A 26,589-nucleotide genomic window follows, 5' to 3' on the forward strand; every position below is an offset into this window, starting at 1 on the left:
GTGTCCCGCTTTCAAGGAGCTATTATTTTACAAAGAGGAACAGATTACAAATGTGAAAAAAAAATTTCTGATACTGGTAAGTGCTTGGAAGAAGACAAAACAGGCAAATAGAGAGTGAATTCCTGAGGATGAAAGCTGCTTCGGGAAGGGTTGTCAGGGAAGGCCTTTCTAAGTAGTTGATATATGAACTAAGACATGAATGATGAGATGGAGGTTATCATATAAACGTTACTGATCAGCATCCTAAGCAGAAGGCACAGTGAGGGCAAAGCCCCTAAGGTGGGGATAAGCCTGCAGCGTTTGAACATCAGTAATATGATCCACGTGTCTAAAAGTTAGTGGACAAGTGGAGAGTGCCAGAAGATTGGGTTAGAGAGGAGGCAGTGTCTCACTGGCCAGAGTATGAAATTGGATTAAACTATAAATAATAAGGAAAGACCAGTGGGTTTTCCGTGTACCAGTGGGTTTGCCATATCATTACTATTAGTCCTGATTTGGAGATAAAATCAAGCCAAATTGCAGTAAGTTTCAAAAACAACATGAAGATACTAGGCCTGAAGTTAGTCATCACCACGAGTCTCGTGGTATAGTTCCAAAATGAGTACACTGCCATTAAAGGACTTTTAACAGAAATAACACAGGCCCCTTTGGTCAATTCCTGATCGATGGCTCAAGCTGTAAATAATGTTCTTTTTTTCCCAGGAACAATTCATATCCCTGTCCAATGGCAATGCTATATTCATTATGATGACTGGGAAATCTGATGCCCACAAAGACTTTATGGAGATTGATTATTCCCATTCTAAAATCTTCTTGCTCACAATTAGCCCTGATATTTTTGGCTGTAGGCTGAGTCTTCACAGTACTTAATTTTGGAGACTCCCTGGAAACCATCTTTGGTTTCATAAATCAGGATGTGAATCTGTTATTTAATGATGGACTTTTTTTTACCACGACATGGAATGTAAGAGAATATAAAAAATCAGGTTGATTTAGGATCCTGCATAGCTTTGTTCCAGCTCATAATGGTGGCTTTCTCTACACCACTGAGAGATTTCCACTTAAATTCATAAATTATTCATTAACTCAACTGACACAGTTTGAGTTTCAGTTTGCTAACAAAGATCCAAATTCTTGGCAGAGAATTTGTGATCATATGGAAATGCTCTTAGGGCAAATGATAGGATTACCTTGCTTTGTTCATTAAAGCCTCATACCCAGTGGTCTCATGGGAGAACTTAAAAAAAAAATTCCTTTCCATGTAGTACGCAGCACTTTTTCAGGAAAATTCTTCTTGTTTACCCCAGAATAGCACATCCCAGGAAACACTACACCCACATATCAGGCTCTATGCTTTTTCTTCTCACCCAGGCAGTCATTTAACCAGCAGCTTCTTGGAAATGGGTAGAAGTAATTCCTTGTGCCCAAGCTACACGTCTGCCAGAAAAAGTATGAAGTTGCTGTGTGAAAGAAAATAACATTATGGGCTTGCTTCAGCTCACTTCCACTTAGAATACGCCAAGCATCTACTTACTACTGTACGTGACTTTTCAACAAGTGAAAAGCACCTGGACTATGCACTGCATAATGAGTTCCCCCCAGCCCCACCTCTCACTGCTATCTCCTTAAAAATCCTCCAAGGCTAAGGTTGAAAGGTGATATTAAAACTTGCCACAGAAATCTCATGTATAGCAATACTAAAAGAGTTTTATGTTTAAGAAGCTAGTTGGCCACATTAATCAGGTTATGTTTATTGAGTAACTGGGAGCTATAGGGATTCTACCCTTAGTACCCAAAAGGCCCCCTGCCCTTGCTTGGATGTACGTCCTGGCTCTGTATATTTCTGTGACCTATGCAAGCCCCTTGACCTCTCTAAGCCTCAGTTTACCCATATATAAAAGTAGAAACAACAATACTGCTTATCTTATAGGATTAAAATGTGAATAAATTGAGATTATGTATATCAAGTACTTGGAACAGCCTAGCACACAACTAACGTTAGCTTTTGCTATTTGTATAAACTATCCTGAGAAATAAAAAAAAAAGAATTAAAAAACCCCACATGTAATATAGCATTGTAGAATTAAGAGGGAAATTGTGTACTACCAATCTTTTAAGTACTACAGGAAGTACAGGGTGTAATGAGATCAAGGAAATGAGAAAGCCTTCATAGACATTATGGGCTGGAGTGAAGCTCTGAAAGATTTGGGTAGGAAATGTAGAAAATAAGGCATCTGTGGACACAGAGGCACAAGCAGGAAGGAATGTGTCCATGAAACGCAGATAAAGGACACGTGGGTCTGAAAAGAGCAGGTGCATATAAAGGGATATGAAGTTGAAGAATGATGAACTAGTTTATGTGGGCCCACCAGTGGAGGAAACAGTCCAAACTTATTTGGTTAAAAAAAATGCAAGAAATGAATAAAGACTTTTGACAGAAAATGATTTACTTCTGCTTTAGTCTATTCAGGCTTCTATAACTATAGACTCAGTGGCTCATAAACAATGGAAATTTATTTCCCACAGTCTGGAGGCTGGGAAGTCCAAGATCGAGGTACTTGCAGATTTGCAGTCTGGTAAGGGCCTGCTTCTTTGTTTGTATAAGGCCATCTTCTCGCTGTGTCAATACACAGCAGAAGGGGTGAATGACGTCTCTCGGCTTTCTTTCATAAGGCAGTAATTTTATCATAAAGGCTCCATTCTCATGACTTAATCACCTCCCAAAGCCCCACCTCCTAAGAGCATCAATGGGGGTTGAGATTTAACATATGAATTTTGGGGAACACAGTCTATAGCAACTGAACAAGTGGTTCATACTATGGCAATTGGGCTCTATTAGTAATTCATCCACAGGATAGTGAGTGCTTCCAGGAATATGGAGCCAGCATCCCCAGCACTATGACCCCACCAGCCACTCCCACAATTTTTGCTCCTTTCTGCAACATCGCTCAAAAAAGTTTTACACTTACTGTTTTCTCTCTTTTCTCACTGTCTCCTAGACTTTGCCCCCTCACTCCACAGAAACCGTTTGTGTCAATGACATGCTCATTACTGACACCAACAGTCAGTTTTCTCATTTTGCTTGACTTCTCAGCAGCATTGGATACAACGACCATCACCTCTTCCTCCGTACACTTTCTCCCCTTGGTTCCCAGGATATCGCGTACTCCTACGTCACTAGTGGTTCTTTCTAATCTCTTTTGGTGGCTACTTCTTTTGCCCATCTCTTACTGTTAGCGCTCAGCCCTTGGTCTTCTTATCTTCTCTATCCTCACTCTTTTGGTTTTGTTAAACCAGTTAAACCAATCTATATATCATTTATATTCAGCTAACTCCCACATATATATATCTCTAGCCCAGACCTCTCCATTAAACTCCAGACTTGAGCTTTATAAACATGCACATATGGATGTCTAACAGACATCCCAAACTTAGCATGTCCAAAACAGACTGATCTTTCTCCCCAGACTTTCTCCATCTGGTCTTCTCCATCTCAGTTTACTGCATTGCCATTTCCAGCTGCTCTAACCAAAACCTTTAAGTCACTCTTGATTCTTTTTGTTTAATCTTCTCAATCCTCAATTAGTATCCAACCTGTTAGGAAGTCCTGTTGGTTCTACTTTTAAAATCTATTCAGAATCAAACCATTTATCACCTTGTTCTCTGATACCATATTGATCTGAGTCACCCAAATCTCTCACTTGGATAACTTCAATGGCCTCCTAACTAGTCTTCCTGCTACTACTCTGGTCTGCCTAAAGCCTATTCTCAACACAACCACCGAGTGATCTCTTTTAATCAGATAATGGCTATAAAAAAAAGAAAGAGCAATAACAAGTGTGAGGACATGGAGATACTGGAACTCTCATGCATTGCTGGTAGGAGTATAAAATGATGCAGCTCCTTTGGAAACAACTTGGCAGTTCTCCAAAAAATTAAACACAGAGTTACCATTTGGCCCAGTAATTCTACTCTAAGTATATACTCAAGAGAATTTAAAACATACGTTCACACAAAAACTTATACATGAATGTTCATAGCAGTATTTTCCTAAGAGTCAAAAAAGTGGAAACAACCCAATGTCTACCAATTGATGAATGGATAATCAAAATGTGGTTATATCTCCACAATGGGGTATTATTTAGTCATTAACAGGAATGAAGTACTGATCCATACTACAACATGGGTGAACCTTGAAAACATTATGCTAGAAATAAGCCAGACAAAGAAGGTATATACTGTATGATTCCATTTGTGTGAAATATGCACAACAGGCAAATCCATAGAGGTAAAAAGTAAATTAGTGTTTGTCAGGGGGTTGGGGAAGGAGAAATGGGGAGTGACTGCTATTGGCCATAGAGTTTCTTTTCTAAGTGATGAAATGTTCTGAAATTCAGTGGTGATGACTGCACAACTTTGTGAATATACTAAAAACAACTGAATTGTAGCTTTTTAAAGAGTAGATTTTATGGTATATAAATTAGGTAATAATTGTAAATAATTAATTTAAAAATTATTTTGATCATTTTAATATAATAATTTACTTTTTAAATAATTTTTTTAAATGACTGCAGAGTTTTGAGCTTCTTTAACATGGTTTATATGTACAGGACAGGCAACCTGGACTAGATTTATTCCTACAGAGGACTGAATCTGTCTTTGAGCTTCATGGAAGCCAACAAATAAGGAAACCATCCTGGATTAAGTAATTCTTACATAACATGAAATCTGAAGTTAGAAACCTTGTTCTGGGAGTACACTTTAGGAAAAAATTACAATGTAAATCTACATTTATATCAGGGAATCTTAGGTAGTATAATAGATCCTGTCTATGTGGTTTTGCCCAACACACAGCAACATTCTTAGGGCATAAAATCAAATTGCAACTAACTCCATAAGGGAATTTTTGCAAAAATAGTACAGCCTATTTCCAGATGATCTAGCTTTACACAGAAATAAAGTTTGTGAAGCCAATAAACACAGAGTCATATTCATTCCCTTAGACCAACTTCCTCAAACACCAGATGTCTCAACTGAGCATTTGTTAGCAGAGGGCATACTTAATGCTAAATTCTGATTTGTATTGTTGATTAAATGCCCATAAATTTTGATACTGGACAGGCACATAGCAAAGTCTATATTCTGTCACGAGAACTTAGGAGTTTGATTTACATTCCCTTGTCTAATCAAACAGTCATCACACATACCAGTTGGGGTGAACTCTAGGACACCTGCAGATGGGAGGACAGAGTTTTTCATATTCAGCAAAGAACTCTGAATCTTCTCATTTGGAGAAGCATTTAGTTGAGAGCCTAGCATTTGTGTTGTTAGACATGGAAGGTGTAATTTGGGTCCGAAAAACTCTTAAGTGCAGGTGTTTGTAATCAACTGCCTCTAACATGAAAGCCTGCAAAACATGCAGTTTGGTGTAGACCTGCATTTTTGATGAACTGGCTCCAAAATGTATCCCTTCAAGTAGATGAATAATCTATTTGGAATTAGGGTACATTCATTTTGGACACTACCCTACAATGTTTTTCTCTATAAATGTTTATTGAATGAGTAAATGAATGACTTATTAATTTATAGTATAGCATCAAGATAATATTAGGCTTGAATATTTTTCTTATATAATTTTAATAAGAATGCCATGTGCTATGCTATATATGAACCACTTTCAGATGACAAAAAGTTTGGAATTTTTTTCTAACTTTATGGTCTTGGTTGTTTACTCATGTCTTCCCCACTATATTATAAGTTCTTTGATGATGTTATTGACCTTTGCATCCTCCACACAAAGCCTACTCCAGTACAAGGCCCATAAGCAGATACTCAAAAAACAATGGGAGGAAGATACTGAATAGAGTCAGTTGGGGTCATTGTTTAAACTTCAAGTTTCTGATGCAGAGTATGTTGGAAGGTGCAAAGCATGCCAGGGTGATGGACACTCCTCTCCAGAAGCTAAAGGACAGCTGTTCCCCTCCCCTCCCTCTGGCAGCTGGAGTGCAGGTCAGTGACTGATCATGGCCAGATAGACACTCCTATTAGGGACTTTGAATCTGGAAGAAAGCCTCAAAGGTGCAGGTTACTTAGAGTTTGAGGCACCGGGGCAGAATCGTGCAATCACAGCAGCTGGTCTCCAGGGTCAGTGGTAACAAGCAGCTTCCTAACCAGACCATTCCCAAGGAACGAACTTGGCCACATCTTGCCCTTATTCTTCATTCCTGCCCCAGCCTAGCACAACAGATTTTTGTAAATACATGAGCCACCGAAGTAAACTGAACAGTAAACTTGAAGGCAATCAGAGAGTACAAAATACTGAGATTATTCCATTTCCTACTCATTTCCTTGGAAGGCTTACTGTTGCACTTACCCATACAAATCATGGTTATGGTTTCCAGCCATACTGCTTTATTTAGATTTTGCTGTCTACTTAGACTTTAAATTCAAATTTAGATTTAAAATATCTAAAATATTGAAATGACATTTTCCCACTATTTTAAGGAAATAGAGCAAATGGAGTAAAGAGATTTTTTAAAAAATCCAATATGCCCAAAATAGCCAAAGGTGGAAACCACCAATATGTTCATCAATGGATTTTAAAATGTATATCCTTGCAATGGAATATTATTCAGCCATAAACAAGAATGAAGTATTGATATAAGGTTGTATGATGACATTATGCTAAGAGAAAGGAGCCAGATAATGGAGATGGTTCCACAACATTGTGAATACATGGAATATCTCTGAATTGTACATTTCCAAATAGTTAACATAGTGAGTTTTGTTATGTGTATTTTACCACAGTAAAAAAATTTTAAATCCAGGATTGCAAAAAATTAAAAGAAATATAAAGTACAATATTTAAAACAACATACCTTGTATTTGCAACAGAACAGAGTGGCCTGTCAAAAGAATTTTTCTGGTTATACAATCTTTGTAGTTCTGACTTTCCCTAATAACTCTCAATGGAGTCATCTATCGTATGTAATCAAGTGTTCATATTAAGCAATAACCTTCTGTCGTGATGAGAGGAAAATAGAGCACATTCAAAAGGATTTTCATTTATCTCTGATCGTAATCATATCCTATTTCATTTAGACACAATAAGGAGGTTCTGAAAATGAAGTACTACTTAATGGATCTTGGCAAATGAAATTTTTCCACTCTGGCAAAGTATAAAGTTCTTTCAATATAGATTAGTATCAGTTACTGAATTTTCCAAAGATGTGAGACTTTCCATGGGAAAACAGGCTGAAGATGCTGGCATTTACCTAATTCTTCAAACTGGGGCAACAAAACTGGGCTGCTAGTTGCTGCCTCGTAATTGGATGGCTCATTGCTGTAAACTCTCACGTTTGCTCAGTGGAATCCTGGAAATGACATTTACTCAATTTTTTAGTCTAGAATTTTATAACTCCTTTATCTTTTATTCCTATCATTTCTATATTTCCCCCCAAATCTCATATACATCAGTGGTTAAAAAAAGTGTACACACACACACACACACACTTGACATATATATATAGTAAAACTTCAATTATTACTTTCTATCCCAATAGAACTGAAAAATAAAACCCCACAAAATAGCAAGTATCCAACTTCAAAGTATCGATTTCATTGTGTTTGTAGTAAATCCAGAGTGGAAGAATGTCTTTTCATTCTACTGCGAAGCAAAAATGGTGAACTATTTTCTGATATATATGTCCCTGCATTACTTCCGGTAAACTGAAATATAAGCAACTTCAAGCTCTATTTCTCAACTTATCAAAAATATGGATTGCTTAAAAAGGAATTTGCAATAATGTCTTAGGGGGAAATCACAAGATTTTCCCATCCAGTCTCCTTGGAGGAAAACATCTTAACACTTTTATAAATAAGGAAAGTGTTTCATTTCAGAAGTACTTAAAATACAATTCATTCACTTGCAGAGGCTTCATCAGTGTAGGTTTTTGACCCATCCTCCTCAGAGCAGGTGCCTGTAATTGAATGCGGTCCTCTCACCTGCTTCATTCCCCTTGCTCTGGGGGACTCTGTTTGAGGACTCTGACCCACTCTACATTCATAAGGAAGATATTATTGCCAAGTTCCATGCAGCCCTCTGAAAAATTCACCAGTGCTACAAACTACTGACCTTACCCTAAACCCATCTGTTTGCAGGCCAGCTGACTCAACGCCTCCTGCCAGCCATCCGCACACACGAGGTATTCTATGGCAGATCTGTGAGCAGTCAGGAAGGAAGATGAGTTCCCATTTTTAGAGAGGATCACTGAGAAAAAAAAGAGGGGGCAATCTAATTAAAAACATATCTTTTCATGAAACCAAATGATAACTTGACATGCCTTTGCTTCATTGGCATACATTCATTTTTATTTATTTTAACTAGGAACCATTTGTTGAGCACCCTGTGCAAATCATTGTTCTCAGGGTGGTGGAGGAAAAAATGAATTGGAAATGTTCCCTGCCTCAAAGAACCATGGGCTGTAGTGAAAGAGACAGGAAGTTATTCACTTTTCCTTTAAAGTTGTAAGATGGCCAGAGGCAGGGTCCATTCCCATGGATGCACCTGATGATTTGCATTATTTTAAGAAGCTAATTGTAACTTCATATCATTTCCTTTCAAGAGAGCGTATGAGAATACATGTGAAAGTGATGTGGATTTAGGATTAATTTGGTATATAAATTCCTATTTTATAAAAGAATATCCTCTGTACTTATTACACCACAGATCATTTGTGAACCACTGTGCAATTAATCACAACACACAGGATAATCACAGGTTTTTTGGCCAGATGATGCAAAGGATTGAAATCAGAGCCAAGTGGATGATTACAAACTGCAAGTCACAGACTGCAGCACTGCAGGTACTAGTGGGAGATGCTTTACAGTCCTGTCCATTTAAGAGAATAAAGCGAAGTCCCATCTCCATCTGGAGCAAGAGTATAAGGAAGATGGAAAGGCCACTTTAATATCCTATTCTAGGTGGTGTCAATGACCCAAGAATGACAGATATTGATGATTGTCAAAGCTGGATGATAATAAAAAGTTTGAAAATTACATTCTAGAAGTTATGCGGTCACAATTTGGAACCAAATGTGTTTACATCTAATACAGACATTTCAAATAGAGAAGTAACTTTGAGGAAAATGGTGAATCATCATTGTCAGTTTTTATAACTGTAAAACAAAATAGATGAAATTGGTTAGTAAAAATCTGTGAAGTCATTTAGGATTGATTTAGCTTAAAAGGGCGATAGGCATTAGAGGGTAGAGCAGATGGCAGGAACAAGCAGCTTACCACAGTCCCATTCATCTGAACTGTCTAGGCAGTCAGCTTCACCATCACACCACCGGTCACGTGACACACACTCATGGTTCGCGCATTCTAGTTCATCAGCTTGGCAAAGTGCTGGCACAGGGAACAAGATCGAGAGGACAGAAACATTGTAGAAACAAATGTGATCATCACTAGCATGCACATTATCAGCAGCCAGCAGGAGCATGGAAGGAAGAAAAGATGTGGTTACTGAGGCCTCCAAACAGGTATCAGAACAGAATAACAGAACTGATAAAATCTCATTTCACGGATGTCAATCCATACATACAACAAGCATTTAAACAGAACTGCTATCTCCAAGTGACTGGATTCTTGAGTTCCAAAAATAGGATTGAGAAAGTGGTACCCAAAGCAGCAGAAATACCAGAGACTAGAGAACAGGGTAGAAAGCTGAAATGGCATAGCAGACAGAACATGGGAAAGAGCAGAATGAAGTCTGCACAGGGTAAAACGAGCCCTGACCACATATACAGATAATGTTTATTTTTTTAAATCTCTACTATTAAATGACTCTCTGGGTCATATACTAATTTCCTCTTGGCTTTTTAAAGTTTATAGTGAAACTCACTGATTGTCCACCTAGAATCCATTTTCTTTCTTCCTCCTGTTTTAAGGGAACCTGATTTTGTTCAGGCCCCCACAGCTCCAGAGGAAGATACTGATTAGTTCAAGCAGGACATGGCACTTTTCTGACCACAATTAATTTTTTCTGAGTACAGTTACTAGTCCAAGGGTAAACATGTGATCCAAGATCAGAGTCACGGCCTATGGTCTGTAAGGTAGTTCCTGCCCAAACCCTGATGGCCAGGCTGTGCTTCCTAGCCTGGGACAGGGGCTGCCTGTCCCTGGAGGAAACAGTATCTTTTCCTAACTGGTTCTCCCCAAGGGGTACTTCTTTTTGCAATTGAGCTGTTTAGATGGTATCTTTTCTAATCCACACAAAGACTCCTGAATGCTAGCTGGGGTTGGCCTGCTCAAAGTTGGCCAATCTGATGTTCCAGAGGTGAGGGTGATGTTCTTGGTCACATTGGCACAGGAAGTGACCCACGTGTTCTTGGCAGCCATCTTTGATCAAAATGGCGGGAGCCAGCCTGAGGTCAAGCTGAGGTAGAAGAATCACAGAAGAGGTGCTGGACTCACATCCAGCCTCAACAATCTACCCTACACTTGACTTTTTATATGGTAATACCAGATATATGTGATATATGATATATATGATCACAAAAGATAGTAAGTGTCTTCACTGTGTAAGTCAGTTTGAGGAGGGCTTTCTGTTACTAGCAGGAAAATCTTGTGAGAAAAAATTTTTTTCTGATTCTAAAAGTAGTATAGTGGCAATTCATTTAGAAAATGTAGAAAAGATAGAAAAGCACAAAAGCTTAATAATCCCACCACCCAGGCATTATAACTGTAAACTTTTTATTATGACCTTCTGATCTTTTTCACTGTGTGGGTATGTATGCTTTCAAAACTGAGGAGAATAGTGCTTAATACTTAATATTTAACATATAGTAATTTATTTTGTTGTTTTATTCACCTAAGGATATAGCAGAAACCCAGAAGATTTTATTTGGTTTTTAATGTTTCCATATAATTTAATTTTATGGCTATATTTTGTATCCCCTGTTTTTGGATATTTGTGGTGGTTTTTTTCCATGTGATAAATAATGCTAGAATGATATCATTGTGCATATATTTTATACATGTTTGATTGTCATCTTAGCTTATATTTTTACAAGTAGAGTTTTGGTCAAAAGTTCTGAACATGCTAAAAGCTTTTGATACATATTTCCCAATTTCTAGCTATATTCAAAATGATAGGCAATTAGTGTTTAAAATGAAAAATGTGTTGACCAATTTATGGAAGCGCTTACAGCAGTTTTCTTCATCCATGTTATCAGAGCAGTCTGGGAATCCATCACAGATGAGTGTGTGCTTCAAACATTGCTTACTGGAAGGACATTCCCAGAGATCTCTCTCTTCACAGCCTGGAGACAGCAGAGAAGGTTATTTGCAATAAACGTAGAGGTGGAAATGATAAATTTGATCAAGCAATGGAGAAAAATTACAACATAAAGGCATGATTTCTTTTCATTTATTTGAAGAGTTTTACTCCTGTATACCATGAAAAATGTAATTTTGAAAGTAGATATACTCAGTAATCTCCATACAGAAACAGAAATAATACAGCTCTCCTAAGAGAAGATCAGAAGTGACATGGGAAATGGGGAAACAATGGAAAAGCAACTACACATTAGCATTCATCTTTAGCTACTCCTTTTGCTTTCTGAGTCAATTTGCCAACACATAAGACTCATCTGTAAAATGATGAGTTACACTTTTAAGCAAATAAGCTAAAATCTAGTGATTTAAATGCATATTGCCTTAAAATGGAATTTCAGTCAACAAATGGAGAGGCCATCTGTGTGTTTAGCAGAACAGGTTCCTTTATACCAAATACCTATAAAACTAGTTTAAAAGCAGGTATGAAAGCTAGTGCTTCAATAATGTACTCAGAGATCTAAGGGTAGAAACTTTATCAGTTAACTTGAGAAATGAACATAATTTGTTCAGGAGCAGAACTGTAAGCTTGAACTGTAATTTGCCTATGAAATAGCAAGCACTTGCTATATAAATTTAATAGATGCTCTTTGAATCAAATGAGCACATTTCCTATATCTGCTAAATATGCCAAGTACCTAAGGTGTTCTCACGACTCCAGAGGGACCCACGGCCCCGCCCAAGCCCTGAGGTGCATGAAGAAGGGGCCACACAGCATTCATCTTTGGATGCCCTGCATCCCCCAGCCTGGAACAGTGGCTAGTGCTCGGTAGGCCTTCAACGCAGATGTGTTTTAAATGGAACTTCATTTTGTGTGAGGAATAAAAAGTCTCTGTCCTTTCCAGGAAAAGATCATCTCATTTACAATGAGTGAAATGCAAAGCAGCGATCTAATAAGGACTTTCTTTAAAAATGCTATTTCTCATCTGACCAAATATTTCAGAGAAACTTTATAGATGAGTGACTCAGGTTTCTTGGAACCCATTATAAGAGAAAAATCTGCTGTTTTGAAAATGTTTATTGAAAACAGTTATCAAGATAAGTCACTAGAAGACAAATGTTTACTGTGAGCTAAAATTAGATTTAAAGTGTTTCACCCTTCAAAAATACAGAAAATAAATAGGAGGGGCCCTTCCCTAGCTCTACATCTAGAATGGTCTTCAGTTCAGAGATGTCCCCTCTAGGAACTCCTGGGGATATTATTTGGAGTTTCAGCCAGCAGAGGATAAAGACGTCACCTGGAGTATTCTAACAGGGTTAGTCTTGTCAAAAACCATACCACTAGCTAGTAGAGGATGACAAAAAACAGCGTAAGTCTTTCTATTGACAAGGTACCTTTCCTAAAAGCATGGAGAACTTAGGCATTTGGAAAGAGCTGATCAAAGACCACAAACACAGCCCTTCTGGGACACAAGCCTGCATCCTTATGAACAGCAATGATAATAATAAGAACATTTACTATCCACTGTATATCCACAGTCTAGATATTAAATTCTTACAATAGCATCACAGTGTGAGTATTTTGATCACCATTTTATAAGCAAGCAACCTGAGATTTAGAGAAAATGAATTGTTCCAAATCTCAGCCTTATGGGAAGGATCCAGCTGGGATCCAGGTGCAAGTCTTTAACTGCAGTGCTCTGTAAACAGATAGTGTGCAGTATGCATAAGGGGTCAGAGGGAGGGAAACACAGCATTAGTGTCAGACACCTGGGGTTGAATCCCAGCTCCAATCTCACTAGCTGTGTGACCTTGGATAAATTACTTACCTTCTCTGAACCTCAGTTTCCATATCTCTAAAATAGTAATAATAATGCCTGCTACATGGGGTGGATATACAGATTAAACAAGTACTCTTTATGCATTAATTTACCCTTCTCTATCTTCTCTTTTCTAATAAAGTTTGTGTGGCCTAATACCCCTGTTATAGAGCTGTGGTGAGCAAAAATGAAATAGAATGAAAAGGTCAAGATACTAGTCACATGGAAGATAGTATCATTATTTTGTGAAGAAACCATTTTCCCTTTAAGTGATATTTTTGGTGTAATTATGTTTTAAATGTATGCTTTAAGATAAAAAGGGTATGACACCATTAATAATTAAAAACAGGTATGGATGAGATGGGATCAATTGTTTATGTCAGAATAACCACCACCTCTGCCCAGAGATGATGACAGTGCTCACAGAGGCCACAGGAGTGTTGCTAATGTGTCCAGCTCATTGCAGTTTGCCTAGGACTTTCCAGGTTTAAGCACTAAACATCCCTCCTTCTAAGAACACCCCCAACTCAGTCCCTTGAAAACTGGGATGGTTCTTCACCCTAAGCATGCTAAAAATTCTGCTGAGTTCTTCACTTACCCTATCTGTTATTTTCACGAAATTCATGAGCAGCAGGCTTCCCTGCCAGCAGGTCCCACTTGAGCTGGGGCACCTTTTCTTTCTAACCAAACAAATTGTCATCATAGGTAAAGATAGCAACCCACCTTAAAGCAGATGCTTCTTGTACCCTAAGAATCTCTGTTTTGCAAATACAGGGTAAATAGGGCTGCCCATTAGGTCTGCTGGTTTGAGCTGCATGAAAGAAAAACTACCAGCAGGGAGGAGCTTCCACAGAGGAAGGGGCAAGGTGATTCTGGGTCCTGGAGCTGGCAGAGGCTGAAACAGTCTGTGTCTAGCCATTCTGGGCCAGCAACAGCCCCAGGAAGTGGCTGCGACCTTGTGAGCTGCAGCAGGCAGGCTGGACTCGGCCTAGCAGGTGCCAAGGCTCCTTCAGAGTGTGTGACCCTGGGCAGCGGAGCCCCAGTCTCAAAGGACAGCCACAGCCCCTGGGGTAGCAGCCCGAGCAGAGGACCTGCCTCCTGATGGGCCCTGGGCCCAAGCCTCAGGGGCAGGAATACCAGCATGAGGCATAGGGCTCCCATCTCTGATGGAAGGTCTCAGCAGTCCTCCCAAATCCCAAGTCACCTCCCCTTTGAGGGCTGCCTTCCTCGTGTCATTCTGTTCAACATGTACTGGCCTAGTCCCCCAAGAAGAGGGAGGAGGAGGAAATGGAAAGGCCTGTGACCTGCAGGCTGGGGCTCCCTTGATGGATGAAATCCTGAAGCTGGGAACATCCACCCCAAAACAAGCACGACCTCAGAAGGAGACACCGCCCTGCTGCCCACGTTGGGTATGAGACCCAGGTGCACTGCCCAGCCTGCGCTGTGGGCATGAGATGCCAGTCTGCCCTCCTTCACTGTCAACAAGGCCTCAGTCTGTCAGAGAGAAAACCAAGCCTGACAGGACTCCCTCCCTCAAGGGAGATCCCTGCAGTGACCTCTGAGGGGAGTCACCTCCTGGGGGTCCTAGCAACTGTGGCAGGTTGGTTCTTGGTTTTTGACTTCTTCTCTAAGTGGAATAAGGTATGTTTTAAGCATTCCTAGCTGCGGAGGATTAAGTGGGTATTCTCTACATTTTGAGGGGAGGAGACTAAGGCCCAGAGAAGTTAAGTAACTGGACAAAAGTCACACAGCCTCTAAGCATTGAGTCAGGATTTAGATCCAAGTCTAGGTGTACACAGAGCACTCTGCCATTCAAGGTTGCCTGCCCAATATGCCAAATAAGAGAGCAAAGCAGTTAACAAAGTAGAAAAATATCTAAAGGGAAAGAGAACATCTCTCCCTTAACATGGAAAACCTGAACCCTACTGAGTGATTGGAGATCAACACTGAAGACTTCATTCTGAAAGTACATTTGTGGATAAGCAACATGATGTGGACACGATGACTGTCTGCCTTCTGCTGGTCACAGAGCAGAGTCGGTCTCATCCACTAACAAAAAGACACAAAGGCATGGAGATGAGCTATTCAGAGTGCTAAAAAAGTCAGTTAAGCCTTCTCTGTGTGAAGTTACATATATACTATTAAAGAATCCAAACTGATAGAAAAATGTCTTTTGGAAACTTTAAAATCAAGCTGTAAAGTCCACAAATATCAGAGTCAGAGTTTTTGAACACAGCCTAAAGAAATTTTGAAGCCGAGAAAAGGTTCACATTTCTGAAATAAAGTGAAAGATTTTATTTTATTTGAGCCCAAGAGGAGATCAAAGATGGATTTAAAAAATGATTTTAAATCATTTGAAGATGAACAGAAAGGCACTTGATCGATTTTGTATATTTGTATTGTTGTCAGTCTTTCTCCATGTGGAGACTGATGCTCCAATCTCTATCTTTTATATAGAATAGTGATCCTTAGTAATTGTAATGCTGTATTCATGTGATAAAGAGTTTTATTTCTGCAGTAGATATAAAAAAAACTATTTTAGGTATATTCTCAATTAATTGCCCCATTGAGAACACTTGCTGCTCGCATCACAGTCATGGTACCACCTTGCTCCTGCTGGTAACTCACCCAAAGTGTGGCACAGGCCTAGCAAAAGCTAACCTCAGTCTCACAAACTCCAATCTTTAAAAAGCTTAGAAATATAACCTATTGTTATTTTCCTTAGCTCTCCTTTCTTACATTCCTGTAAGATCTTTGCTCAGATCTTTGCCTCTTTCTCCATTGCTTAGACATCAATGCTTAGAAAACATCAGACTGGAAATCAACTTGTTTCATTAAGTTGCTAGTTTTATGGAAAACTCCCTTTAAATTGTATATGTTCAATTAGTGACAAATCATCAACCTCTAAGATGATAAAGTGCTTCTGTACTAACCCAGTGCTGACTCTACAAATCACTCCCATCTTAGGCTTTCCTCCCATGAAGCAATTCTGGAAGCATGTGTTCATATTTGCATAATTCTTCCAAACACTTACTGGAGACATTTCTAATGCTAACAATATTTCCAACTGTTGTTTACAATTGCGATTACACAATCCAAACAACAAAAATTTGCAAGAGCAGGAAAGAACAACATCATTCATTGCTAAAGTCTAACCCATATATTTTTTAAGTGTTCTTACAAATGGTGTGCTTTGGCTGCCATGTTTTCCTGCTGCAGTTGTGCCGAAGAAGTAGAGAGTAAATTTCCAACACATCAATAATTTTATAACTAAATTAAATAAGTGTTGTTTTGAGACAAAAAACCCAATAATGTGTTTAGTAGTTCTGGAGAAGCTGCAGATGTGTGAGAGTAAACAATTAATTGTTACATTAATAGCAAAGCCTAAGTAAGCATTTAAGTGCCTTCAACTCCACAATGAACAGAATAAACCAGAAAGATATGCAGCTTGAGGTGAAACCCAGTTTCCCTAGAGCCGGTGTTGGCATTGCCAGATGCACACCATGGAAACAGAAAGAGAAACTGAGCAAGTAGGCAAGTGGAAACTAGAGGATTTCCCAATAGGGTCCCCTTGGGCCTCCTCAGCATGACTTCCTTATGTGATCGCAAGTGACCTGTCTTCCCGATCATTGGACACGCCCACTTGAATGTGTGCATGCAGCCCAAAGGGGAATATATGCAAAGTTTCTATCATCAGTCACTTTGGCAAACTTAATGAGAGTTTTCTCATAACTTAATATTCCTGGAATATTTAATATAACTCCAAATGTATTAATTTCTTACCCACTTCTAACTTTCAATGAGAGCTCTCAATAGCACCATCAATATTTTGATAGGGTGATTTGTTATTTTTAAATTTTGATTAGTGTTTGATAGGGTAATTAGATAATTCATTCTATCATTCCAGTGAGTCTTGTGTGATAAAAGCATTGATAAAAACTAAGCTTTTACCTTTCTCAAATATTTACTCCTTTACTACACATTTAGATCATGCTGCCCCAGTAGAGTACCATGTAACCTTTTTAACCATCTGAAATAACCCATTTTAAATTGTATCTCAGGACAGTATAACCTATCAAAGTCATAGTTTAGCAAACAAACCCAATAGATTCTCAATAAACCACTTATGAAAGGGATATTCAGTGAGTTTTGATTTATTTCTCTAAATAAAGAACAGAAATGAACACACAAAAGAAGCTTCTCAAAACACTGTATATTCCTTCCTAAAAAAATTAACCCTGGTCCTTGTACCATCATTCTGACAGCTCTAATTTTCTCTAAGATGCACTTGTCCACATTTATAGCAGCTGACAAGATTTCAGTTGATTGCCTGTGATGTTTAGTCTAGACCAGAAGGGCAATGTCTACTGTGGAAAATTCATTTTGGAAAGCAGAGCAGTATTTCATACTTCAAAAGCCAAAAGAATAAAATGATTTCAAAAGATGTATTGCATTATATGCTTTAAATGGACAAAAGTGTCCATTTTTTAAAGCAGAACAAGCTAAATAATCATAAACAAGCTATTCTTTGGCTTGACCTTCAATCATTTTACTTCACTCCAGAATACTGTTTAGTAAAGAGCATTGTCCATTTTCTATTCCTTGACACATTCTGAGGTTATGTGTACAAAGGTTTGAAGGGAAATAAAATGGGAATTAGCTCCACTTAAATTACCAGTGCTATTTCTGGCCTTCCCATTGGTTATTTTGGAGCTCACCAGCAGAAACGTCAGGAAGAGTTTTATCCTTTGCCAACAGAGACAAAATCAGAAACGGCATGGAAACGAATCCCAATTAAATTTGAACACTGGAGCCTGAACTCTGTCTATGTATCTAGATGCCTGTGTAACAACATGGCAATAATCATATGCAAAGACACTGTTATTCAAACTCTCAGACAGTGACTGCTTTATAATCTCTAATAATAAAAATAATCCCTTACATTTGTAAAGTGCTCACCCACATACCACATCATCAAGGTTCTAAACAGAAGTATAATTTAGGCAAAATCAATAGAGTTAACAGGAAAACACCAATTCATGCCTTGCCATTTGGAAACATAAAACGTGAAAGTATTAGCAATCAATCCTAGTCCCCCTTGTGACTATCTGTAAACAGCTGACATCTTTTCATGCAGTCCTTTTTCCTAGGCACTCAGCACTGTACATGGATGAAGACTGCCATCTCACCCACATACCACAGTTTTCTTCATCACTGTCATCATCACAGTCGGCCTGGCCATCACACCTTCTGGAAGCCAGAACACACCGTCCAGAGCCACACTTGAAATGACTAGGTGAGCATTCTGTTAAAAACAATTGGCCATGTTGCGGTCAACAGACAGAAAACCAGGAGATATCAGCTGATTTTTCAGCTAAATAATAATCTATTTGTGTGTGGGATGTTATTAGGGAACTATTTCTGAAGATAAGGATGGTCCTCTGCAAAACTCAGACCCTCCAAGTTGGCTTTTTTCTGTCTGCTTGCCAGGGCCTTCCTCCTCTATCCTTGGCACCATCTCTCAACACCACTTGTTTAGAGTCTTGACACTTTCCAGTGATTATCTATATTCCTGAATGGACAACCTAACGATGGTAGGAGGCTGAAATGTTCTGTGGGGTCAATGCTACTAACTACCCAGCTGCTCTTAATGTGTCAAAACTATTTCCCATCCTAATCTTTCTACCTGGTGGGCAGGTCCCCAGTTCCATTTGTCTACTTGGTGATGCTATGCTCCCACGGTCTCCGAATACTCTGCACTGGAAGGATCCAAGGCTTAATGTGCACCACTGCCTTCAGGACCCCTTGTAAAAAAGCAGCACCAATATATACTGGGATCTGTGAATTAACTGTGGTTAAGATAAATACCCGGAAAATTATATTCATCTATGTAATTTGTTTTTTAAATGAAGACACTGTTTGACAGAAAAACACCAAATTCTTCAATGTAGTTAAGTTCATAGATTCACTCACCTATGTAGCCTGAATGGCAACTCAATAGAAAAAAACAACAATAACAACGGCAATAGAGAAATTTACAAAGTTAGCTGATACATCCATCCATGTTAGATACCCCAATGTGATTCAGTTAAAAATTAACCTTCCACATCTTCATCAGGCATTAAGCAGGTCTGGTTGCCTGAATTTTCCTCTGGAAATTGATTGCAATCTGTGTCTTCAGGCCACTGTAAGCCCACAATCCCAAGAACAGACTCACAGCGTTCTTTGGAGTGCTCACACAGTGCTCTAAAAGAAAGAGATAGACACAACATTAGAAGCAGAAATAGCTACATCTGAGATGGTATGTTAGGAATGTAAGCAGGTTTTAATTTGTGTAGTATGCCTCTGTGTGTGTATTACCAATATATAGAGATGCACACATGAATAAGAGATATGTGGAAAAACAAAATGAGTAATAACTCCATAAAAGAAATACATTCCAGCAACATACTTTACCAAAAGAGACTTCACTGCAGAAATAGGAATAGAGATTCATTGTGTTTTTTATTGAAATATATTGGACATATAACATGATATACATTTAAGATGTATACAACATGTTGATTTGATACATTTTTATATTATAATATGATTGCCATTGTAGTGATGGTTGGCACCTCTACTGAGTCACATAATTATCGTTTCTTTTTTGTGGTGGTAATAATTCAGATCTAGACACTTAACAAGTTGATCAGAACACAATATTGCTATCTCTTTTCGCTCTGTGTGCATTACACTTCCAGGACCTGTATGTCTACCAGTTACAAGTTTGCACCCTTACACAACATCCAGGACAGAGATCCCCTTCTGCAGTTTGCCTTTCTCTCTCTCTCTTCTGGATTTCAAGGGGACACATTCTCCAACATTTTCACCCCAAGCCAGGAAGTCCCCAACATCAGTTTGGATGGTCTGCTGCCAAGGGCCATGGGATCTACACAACACTCAGGTCCAGGGGTCTCCTCTGCCACCAGCCACGTGAACCATTTCATGTGCCAACCCAGCTTACCCAAGGCACTGCCATCATTACTTCAGTTTAGACAGTATTATTGAAAAGCTTTGCACTTCTCCCAATTTTTTTCTATAAAATGGAAATAATCTCATTTTTCTATAAAATGAAAATAATACAATAATAAAAAAATAATACAATATATGGCAGTATGTAAGAATAAGATATGTGGCACTATAAGTGCATGGGGCACTGTTCTTACAATCTGTCCAATGTTCAGCCTCCGACAACAGCTCTAATGGCAGGGCCTCCCTCAAAAGGTTATTTTGAGGATGAGATGGCAGCATTACCCTAAAATATTTAGTACATTGTAAGGGCTTGGTAATGTTAGATTTTTCAAACTCATAGCTTAAAAACTAAATTTTAAGATCAATAAACAGGCTTCAAAAAAGCAACCATGCATTGCTTCATAGACATATTGGCATATAATTCTTGTCTTAATATAAAAAAGTTTTCTTATGAACAAATATCAAAATGTAGAAATCATTTTGATAGCTATTGAAAATGAAAGATACATGTGTAAATCTAAAAAACAGAACTAGAGTATCTAAAAGTTCATTAAAATGTTGACTGAATAACATTTCAGAATCAGTCTCATCATAGGCATTTTAATATCAAACTTAAGCCCAGAAATGATAAATTATATGCATATGTAAATTGTTCCAGAGAATATTGCATCAGAGAATAGAGAATACCGCATTAGGGAAATTTCTTATACATAAGAAAAGAAAGTCAAATACAAAGATTTGTTGAAAGTACTATGAAAAATTATTACTCATAACATTGATCTTGTTTGGCAAAAATGGAATAAGATTTAGAAATAAATTTTAAAAATAAAGTTGGTAGATGTTTCATTTAAAAGGCACTTCAGAGAAATTTTCAGAATTATGTTTGCACAAGCCAACATTAAGTTTTACTCTATTTGTATAATTTGTTCAGGTCCCCAAAACATTTTGAAATTTAATTGTTTCCTGTCCCACCTCTATAGATGCCCCTACCTTGCTTTCCATTTGATAATCATATATGATTTATTGTTTTCCGATTTGTCCACTATATTAATGTTATTGCTTTTCCTTAAAGCTCAAAGTGACTTCTGATCCCAGGATATGGTTTCCGTAGTACGACTCACATTCGGACAAGCCCATCTGCGCATTCAGCCCTTGATGGGGAACAGCGCTGAGGAGGGCAGCAGCCCATCTCTGTGACAGCCACCTTGTGTACACACGTTCTCTGACTACAACCAGGTTCATGGCACAGAGGGGCCAAACTGCAGTCGTGTTCCTGTCCTATCATCAGCGCTATTGTTTATTCAGGGCTTACAAGTGATCAGAAGCACTTCACACGTATGCACGTTCATTTGCTCTCCCAACAGGCCAACCCAGTGACCATTACTACCCTGACTGTACAGGTAAAGGAATGAGGCAGGAATCTCTCAGGGCACCCAGCAACTGCACAAGAGCCGGGCTTGAATCAGACAGTGGACTCCAGGTAGTATTCTTAACCCATAGGGTATCACTCATATTTTAAGTCCAATCCACAGTCTTGAAATCCTGTCCCTTATCTCATTCAGGCAGGCAGAACAAGATCAGCAGTGACCATCTCATGTCCAACCCCCAGGGTTGGTGTATGTCCCCTTCAGGCTACTCCTCACATAACGTCTCCAACTTTTAGACGCCACCAGAGGGCAGCACTTTCAACCCATCAATGTTACCGGACAAAGAGGCAGATCCGCCCCTTCTTTTGCTAAGTCACATTTCAAAAAGCGCTTCTTGATCCACCAAAATGAAATGTACTATATGATTTTATCTGATTAAAGTACATGAATATTATCAAAGGCAGTTCATACCTCCCTTGTTTGGTTCTTCAGTAATTAATTCTTACTCAAATAGTCATTTTAGAATTTCTACTTCTTTACCTCTTAAATACATAATTTGTTAAATACAGAGCTCCTGAGCAATATGGACTTTGTCTAAACTCAAACTAAGTCTTCATTCCCTTGGTTCTCTCTGAGGGAAAATGGGGACGCTTCGGGGAGACCCCAGCATATTACCTGCAAGGGGGGATACGCTGGCTTGTATTCACATCACACTTTGGTACCAAAATGGTGCAGGCAAAGAACATGAGGTATTTGTAACAGTTGGTTTGAACAAGTGCAGGGAAAAGAGAGGACTCCCAGCTGATGGATGCTTCCTTTTGAGTCCTGTGGCCCAGGTAATTTGGATAATTTGTATAGTTGTAGGGCAAATTCATGCAGAGTTCCAACGTAATTGGTTCACACTGACCTAACAAGGAAACACACACACAGATACAAATACATACAGATTTCTTAAATTTTCATATGTAAAATAATTTTTCAAAATCTTACAAAATTGAAATCTTACTCTCTTTTTAAAAGTAGATAAGACTAGGATGCTAGCAGCATATAACATTTCTATCAGAAGATAAATAATCTGGTTGATGAAGTGCCAAACCAAGAATCATTTCTGTATGTGCAGCTGCTAGCACAGGGCCCAGCATGCATGTTTTAGAAGCTCTTTCTAGTTTTCACCCTCTGCTCAACTTTTCTGAAAGTAACTCTCTTTTATAGTTCCATTTACCCACTTTAATTTGTCTTCTTCAATTCATTGATTAGTGAGTATATCCCCTCACCTTCATAGCCATTTAGAAAAAAAAAATCAATGAATGTAGTTAGATGACAAATTCTATGACAAAAGCAAATTAGACAATAAAGAGACACTAGATGACTTCTTTCTATATGTTTTATTGTTGATCAATGGATTTAAATATAAGGTTACAAGATTTCAGAGCAAGAGGAGGCTGAGATCTGCGATACCAATTGCCAATGAGACAAAATCCCAAGCCTTTACTTGGCATCCACAGCTAAATCACACTCTGACCACAGCCTAACTTTCCAGCCACACTGCCAATGACTATCTCACCTCTGGAATTTCCTTCATGACAGTAGACATCTGAAGAGCCTCATGCCTTTGTGGGCCCTGCTAGCTCCTCTCCTATCTCCTTTCCTTGACAGACTTGTAATCAGCCCTCAGGTGAAGTCGTGGTTCTAGCTGCCAGGTGCAAACAGGACCCGCTTCTGGAATGATCCTCTCCCATCCTCCTCACCAAGCTGTCTCCTCCTTCCCCTGTGGGACTCAGCACAAACACCCCTTCCAGGAAGCCTTGCTGGCCAGCCGCTCTCCTTCCCTCACTCCCAGGAGGAGACTCTGCTAAGCACCATTGCATCCTAGGCATGTTCCTGCCTCACACTCATTGCCCTCTGCTGTCTTCTTATCTACTTCACATTATTCAAAGATTTTTGAGAAATGAGAGTTTATTTCTTGATCTCAAAGTACCTGTAGCAGTGCCAGAACAAAGAAAAGAAAGGATGCGGGTGGGAGGGAGTGTTGGGAACTAGCCCACACACTTCAAATGTACAGATAATGAAAAGTATAATTGTTGCCATTGAGGCACTCTACCATCATCTTTGGAAGACTAACACATGTGCTGGTAGCTGTAACATACCATGAACACATGCTGGGAGCCCAGAGGGACAAGTGGAGCAAGAGTGGCTCAGGAAGCCTCCACAGGATAAATGGTTTTGGGGAATGCAGTAGAAAGGCTCCCTGTCCCCTGTCTATTCACAGATGTGACACATTCCCAGAGGTGAGAGAGGTAATCAAGTGAGTATGTTGGTAGAAACAGCCCAACCCATGCCTTCTTAAGAGTAATAATTCAAATTCAGTGCAATTATTTGACCAAGGAGTGGTCTTCATGCAAATAGATTAGTAATAAGGACTGAGGTGAATATTAAAACAGCTCTGGAACTACTTCTTAACTTAAAGAATTTGAGGGCTTCAAAGAAATTATGTTGAGGAGTCTGATTAAAAGGCTCATGGACAAAGTGTAGTGAGACTCTGAGTTTACTGGGGAAGGCGTAGCCTGTAAAGTTGGCCTTGTCTTAGGGGTGAGTACAGAGTGAAGAGAAGAGAAAGAGAAAGAGACAGGAGGATGTGGGGTTGGTCAGTTATCATTTCCTTTGGTTTGTGAAACAGGAGTCATATTTCAATACTTTTATTTCAGATTACAAAATGAATGCACATTCCTCATAATAACGAAAGCCAGACAAAGATGCATAAACAGTTCACCATCCTCCCCACTCCCTTTTCTGTCACCTACCCACAAAGCCAACAGATTGCGTTTGAAGTCTCCCATGCCCTCTGCTGGCTTATATCCACACATACCAGCATTTACACACACATAAGATACCTGCTTGCTCCTGCCAAAGGAAAATTATACTATCCTATTGGTCTTCCATTTGCTGTTTTTCAATTATTTTTCATGATCACCTCACAAGGCAGTAGATGCAGCACCATATGTTTTTTCCTTTATTCTTATATATATCTATAATTTTGCAAAAAAGGTATGATGCACACAGATATTTGATGCAGTCTTCGTCTACCACCCTATCAAATTTTAACTTTTTATCAGGTATTTCATTTAAATGATTAGTAGACATATCACATGGATAATGTTTCTCTTTTTTGATATGCAGAGACTGTATTGCTTATGATTTGGGATAAGATATAACCTTTAAGGGTTTCAGAGCCAAGGGAGATGAAAGGAGTAAGTTATGATCCTACATTATTCTGGAGATCTTTATTGAATGCAGGAAGGTTGATTGAGTCTTGTGTCTTATTCCTTCATAGGGCATTCTTTACAGAGTGCTAAGCAAGATAAACTCTCAAGATATCTGTCAACTTCAAATTCTGTGATTTATGGTGTCAATTAAGTTTTCTCTTATTAAACTCGCTCACTACCCTGATTTTTGGTAGCCACTAGAGGGCAGTCACGTCACAAACGTGAGGATGTTAAACACAACAGGACTGTTGCAATCTGAGTTTGATGCAGAGCTGAGCACAGTGTTCTGAACATAGATAAGTTTAATAAATATCTGTTGAAAAAATTGATGCTGATAAAGTCTTAATGCTATCCTACCTTTCATAGTCTGAAAGATTTGTTAAATTACACCGAAAGACAGAATTGTTAACAGAACAATGTTACATCCTTGTCATGATGCGGTACTCTGAAGCCATTAGAAGTCAGGTTTTAAATGATGATCATTTACATAAGAAAATGTCACTTTCAGCATCCATTGCCATATATATATTCCAAGATTCATCTTTGCCTCAAACTCTGAATCTCTCTTTATCATCACTTTTAATATTTTGATGTGTTAATTATAAAGTGAAGACCCTTGTAACGACCACCCAGGTCAAGAAATTAAAGTTTGACAGATATCCCAGATGCCTGTCCATATATACTGTCTTCTTTCAACATTCTCTTTCTCCCACAAAGTAACTACTGAGTTGTGTAGTTATCACTTCCTTGCTCTCATATACATTATTAAATGTGTATATTACATTATTATATACAATATTAAATGCTCACCCCAACTAGTGTATATACATTACAGTATATAATTATGCATAGTCTCTCTATATATACACACACACATACATGCACACACAGTTCTATACATTATTAAATGCTCAACCCAACTAGCATAGTATCTGTCAATATAGATATTACAGAACTATTGACTATATTCTCTATGCTGTACTTTCAGCATCACGACTAATTTATATTTCTGTGCTCTTCTTTATAGTTTTATTAACTAAATGTGCACTGCACCCTAAATTCAAGAGTTTTATTACCTAAGTGTGCACAGCGACCTAACTTGAGAGTTTAAGTCTCTTAAAATATCTAGATTCCCCCACCAACCCTTTATTTTTCCTTAAAGTTTAGCTGTTGAAGGCCCCGGGAATCTGACCCACAGGGCGTGCTGAAGTTTGGATGCTGTTGATTGCACGCTCCTGGTGGGTTGACACACAGGCTCCTGACTTCGCTGTTTCCTGAATACTGGCAGTTAAATCCAGAGGGATGATTAGGGTTCATCCCTAAGGTAAGACTACAGGTGCTGTGGTGTGCTTTCGTCAGAAGGCACATCACAGCTGATTTCTCTCTTTTTGTGAATGTCAGTGGCTGTAGATTCTCAATGCCTGGACCCATTAATTCATTGTGTAGCCCAGTGGTAATATTCTGACCCATTTATTTTTCACTTATTAGTTGGGAATGCTTTTAGACAGAGATCATTCCTCTCATCTACTATTTGCTCCCAAGGACTGAAGTCCTTAACCATTATGACATTTGGCTTCTTTCCCACACGCCTATACAATATGTTTCTTCCAATCAGAGACTGCAAAGAGAGGGCATTTGTAAATAGATAGGCCAGCAGGAAATTATTTGAAGAACAAAGCTGTTCATGTCTTCCTCAGCAATGGAGGAAAAATGCATGAGTAAACACTAAACTATCTTCAGTGAACTAAAGGTTGGTGGAACACTGTGGGAAATTTGGGAGAGTTCCCA

At 38.8% G+C, this 26,589-nt stretch overlaps 1 protein-coding gene across 8 annotated transcripts in view; it reads right to left on the bottom strand.

Moving 5' to 3' along the window:
* The window catches only part of CORIN (corin, serine peptidase), a 226,403-nt gene that overhangs the window by 27,210 nt on the left and 172,604 nt on the right, over window positions 1-26,589 (bottom strand). For all 8 annotated transcript variants that reach the window (XM_036892587.2, XM_036892592.2, XM_036892586.2 and 5 more), the window contains 6 exons: window positions 22,214-22,445; window positions 19,258-19,403; window positions 18,355-18,462; window positions 11,211-11,324; window positions 9,298-9,408; window positions 8,140-8,269 (listed from right to left, as the gene is read on the bottom strand). In XM_036892587.2, the coding sequence (XP_036748482.2) occupies window positions 8,140-8,269; window positions 9,298-9,408; window positions 11,211-11,324; window positions 18,355-18,462; window positions 19,258-19,403; window positions 22,214-22,445 (841 nt within the window). The remainder of the gene's footprint in view (window positions 1-8,139; window positions 8,270-9,297; window positions 9,409-11,210; window positions 11,325-18,354; window positions 18,463-19,257; window positions 19,404-22,213; window positions 22,446-26,589) is intronic.

This window comes from Manis pentadactyla, chromosome 5, assembly GCF_030020395.1.
Source record: "Manis pentadactyla isolate mManPen7 chromosome 5, mManPen7.hap1, whole genome shotgun sequence".
Lineage (NCBI taxonomy): Eukaryota > Metazoa > Chordata > Mammalia > Pholidota > Manidae > Manis > Manis pentadactyla.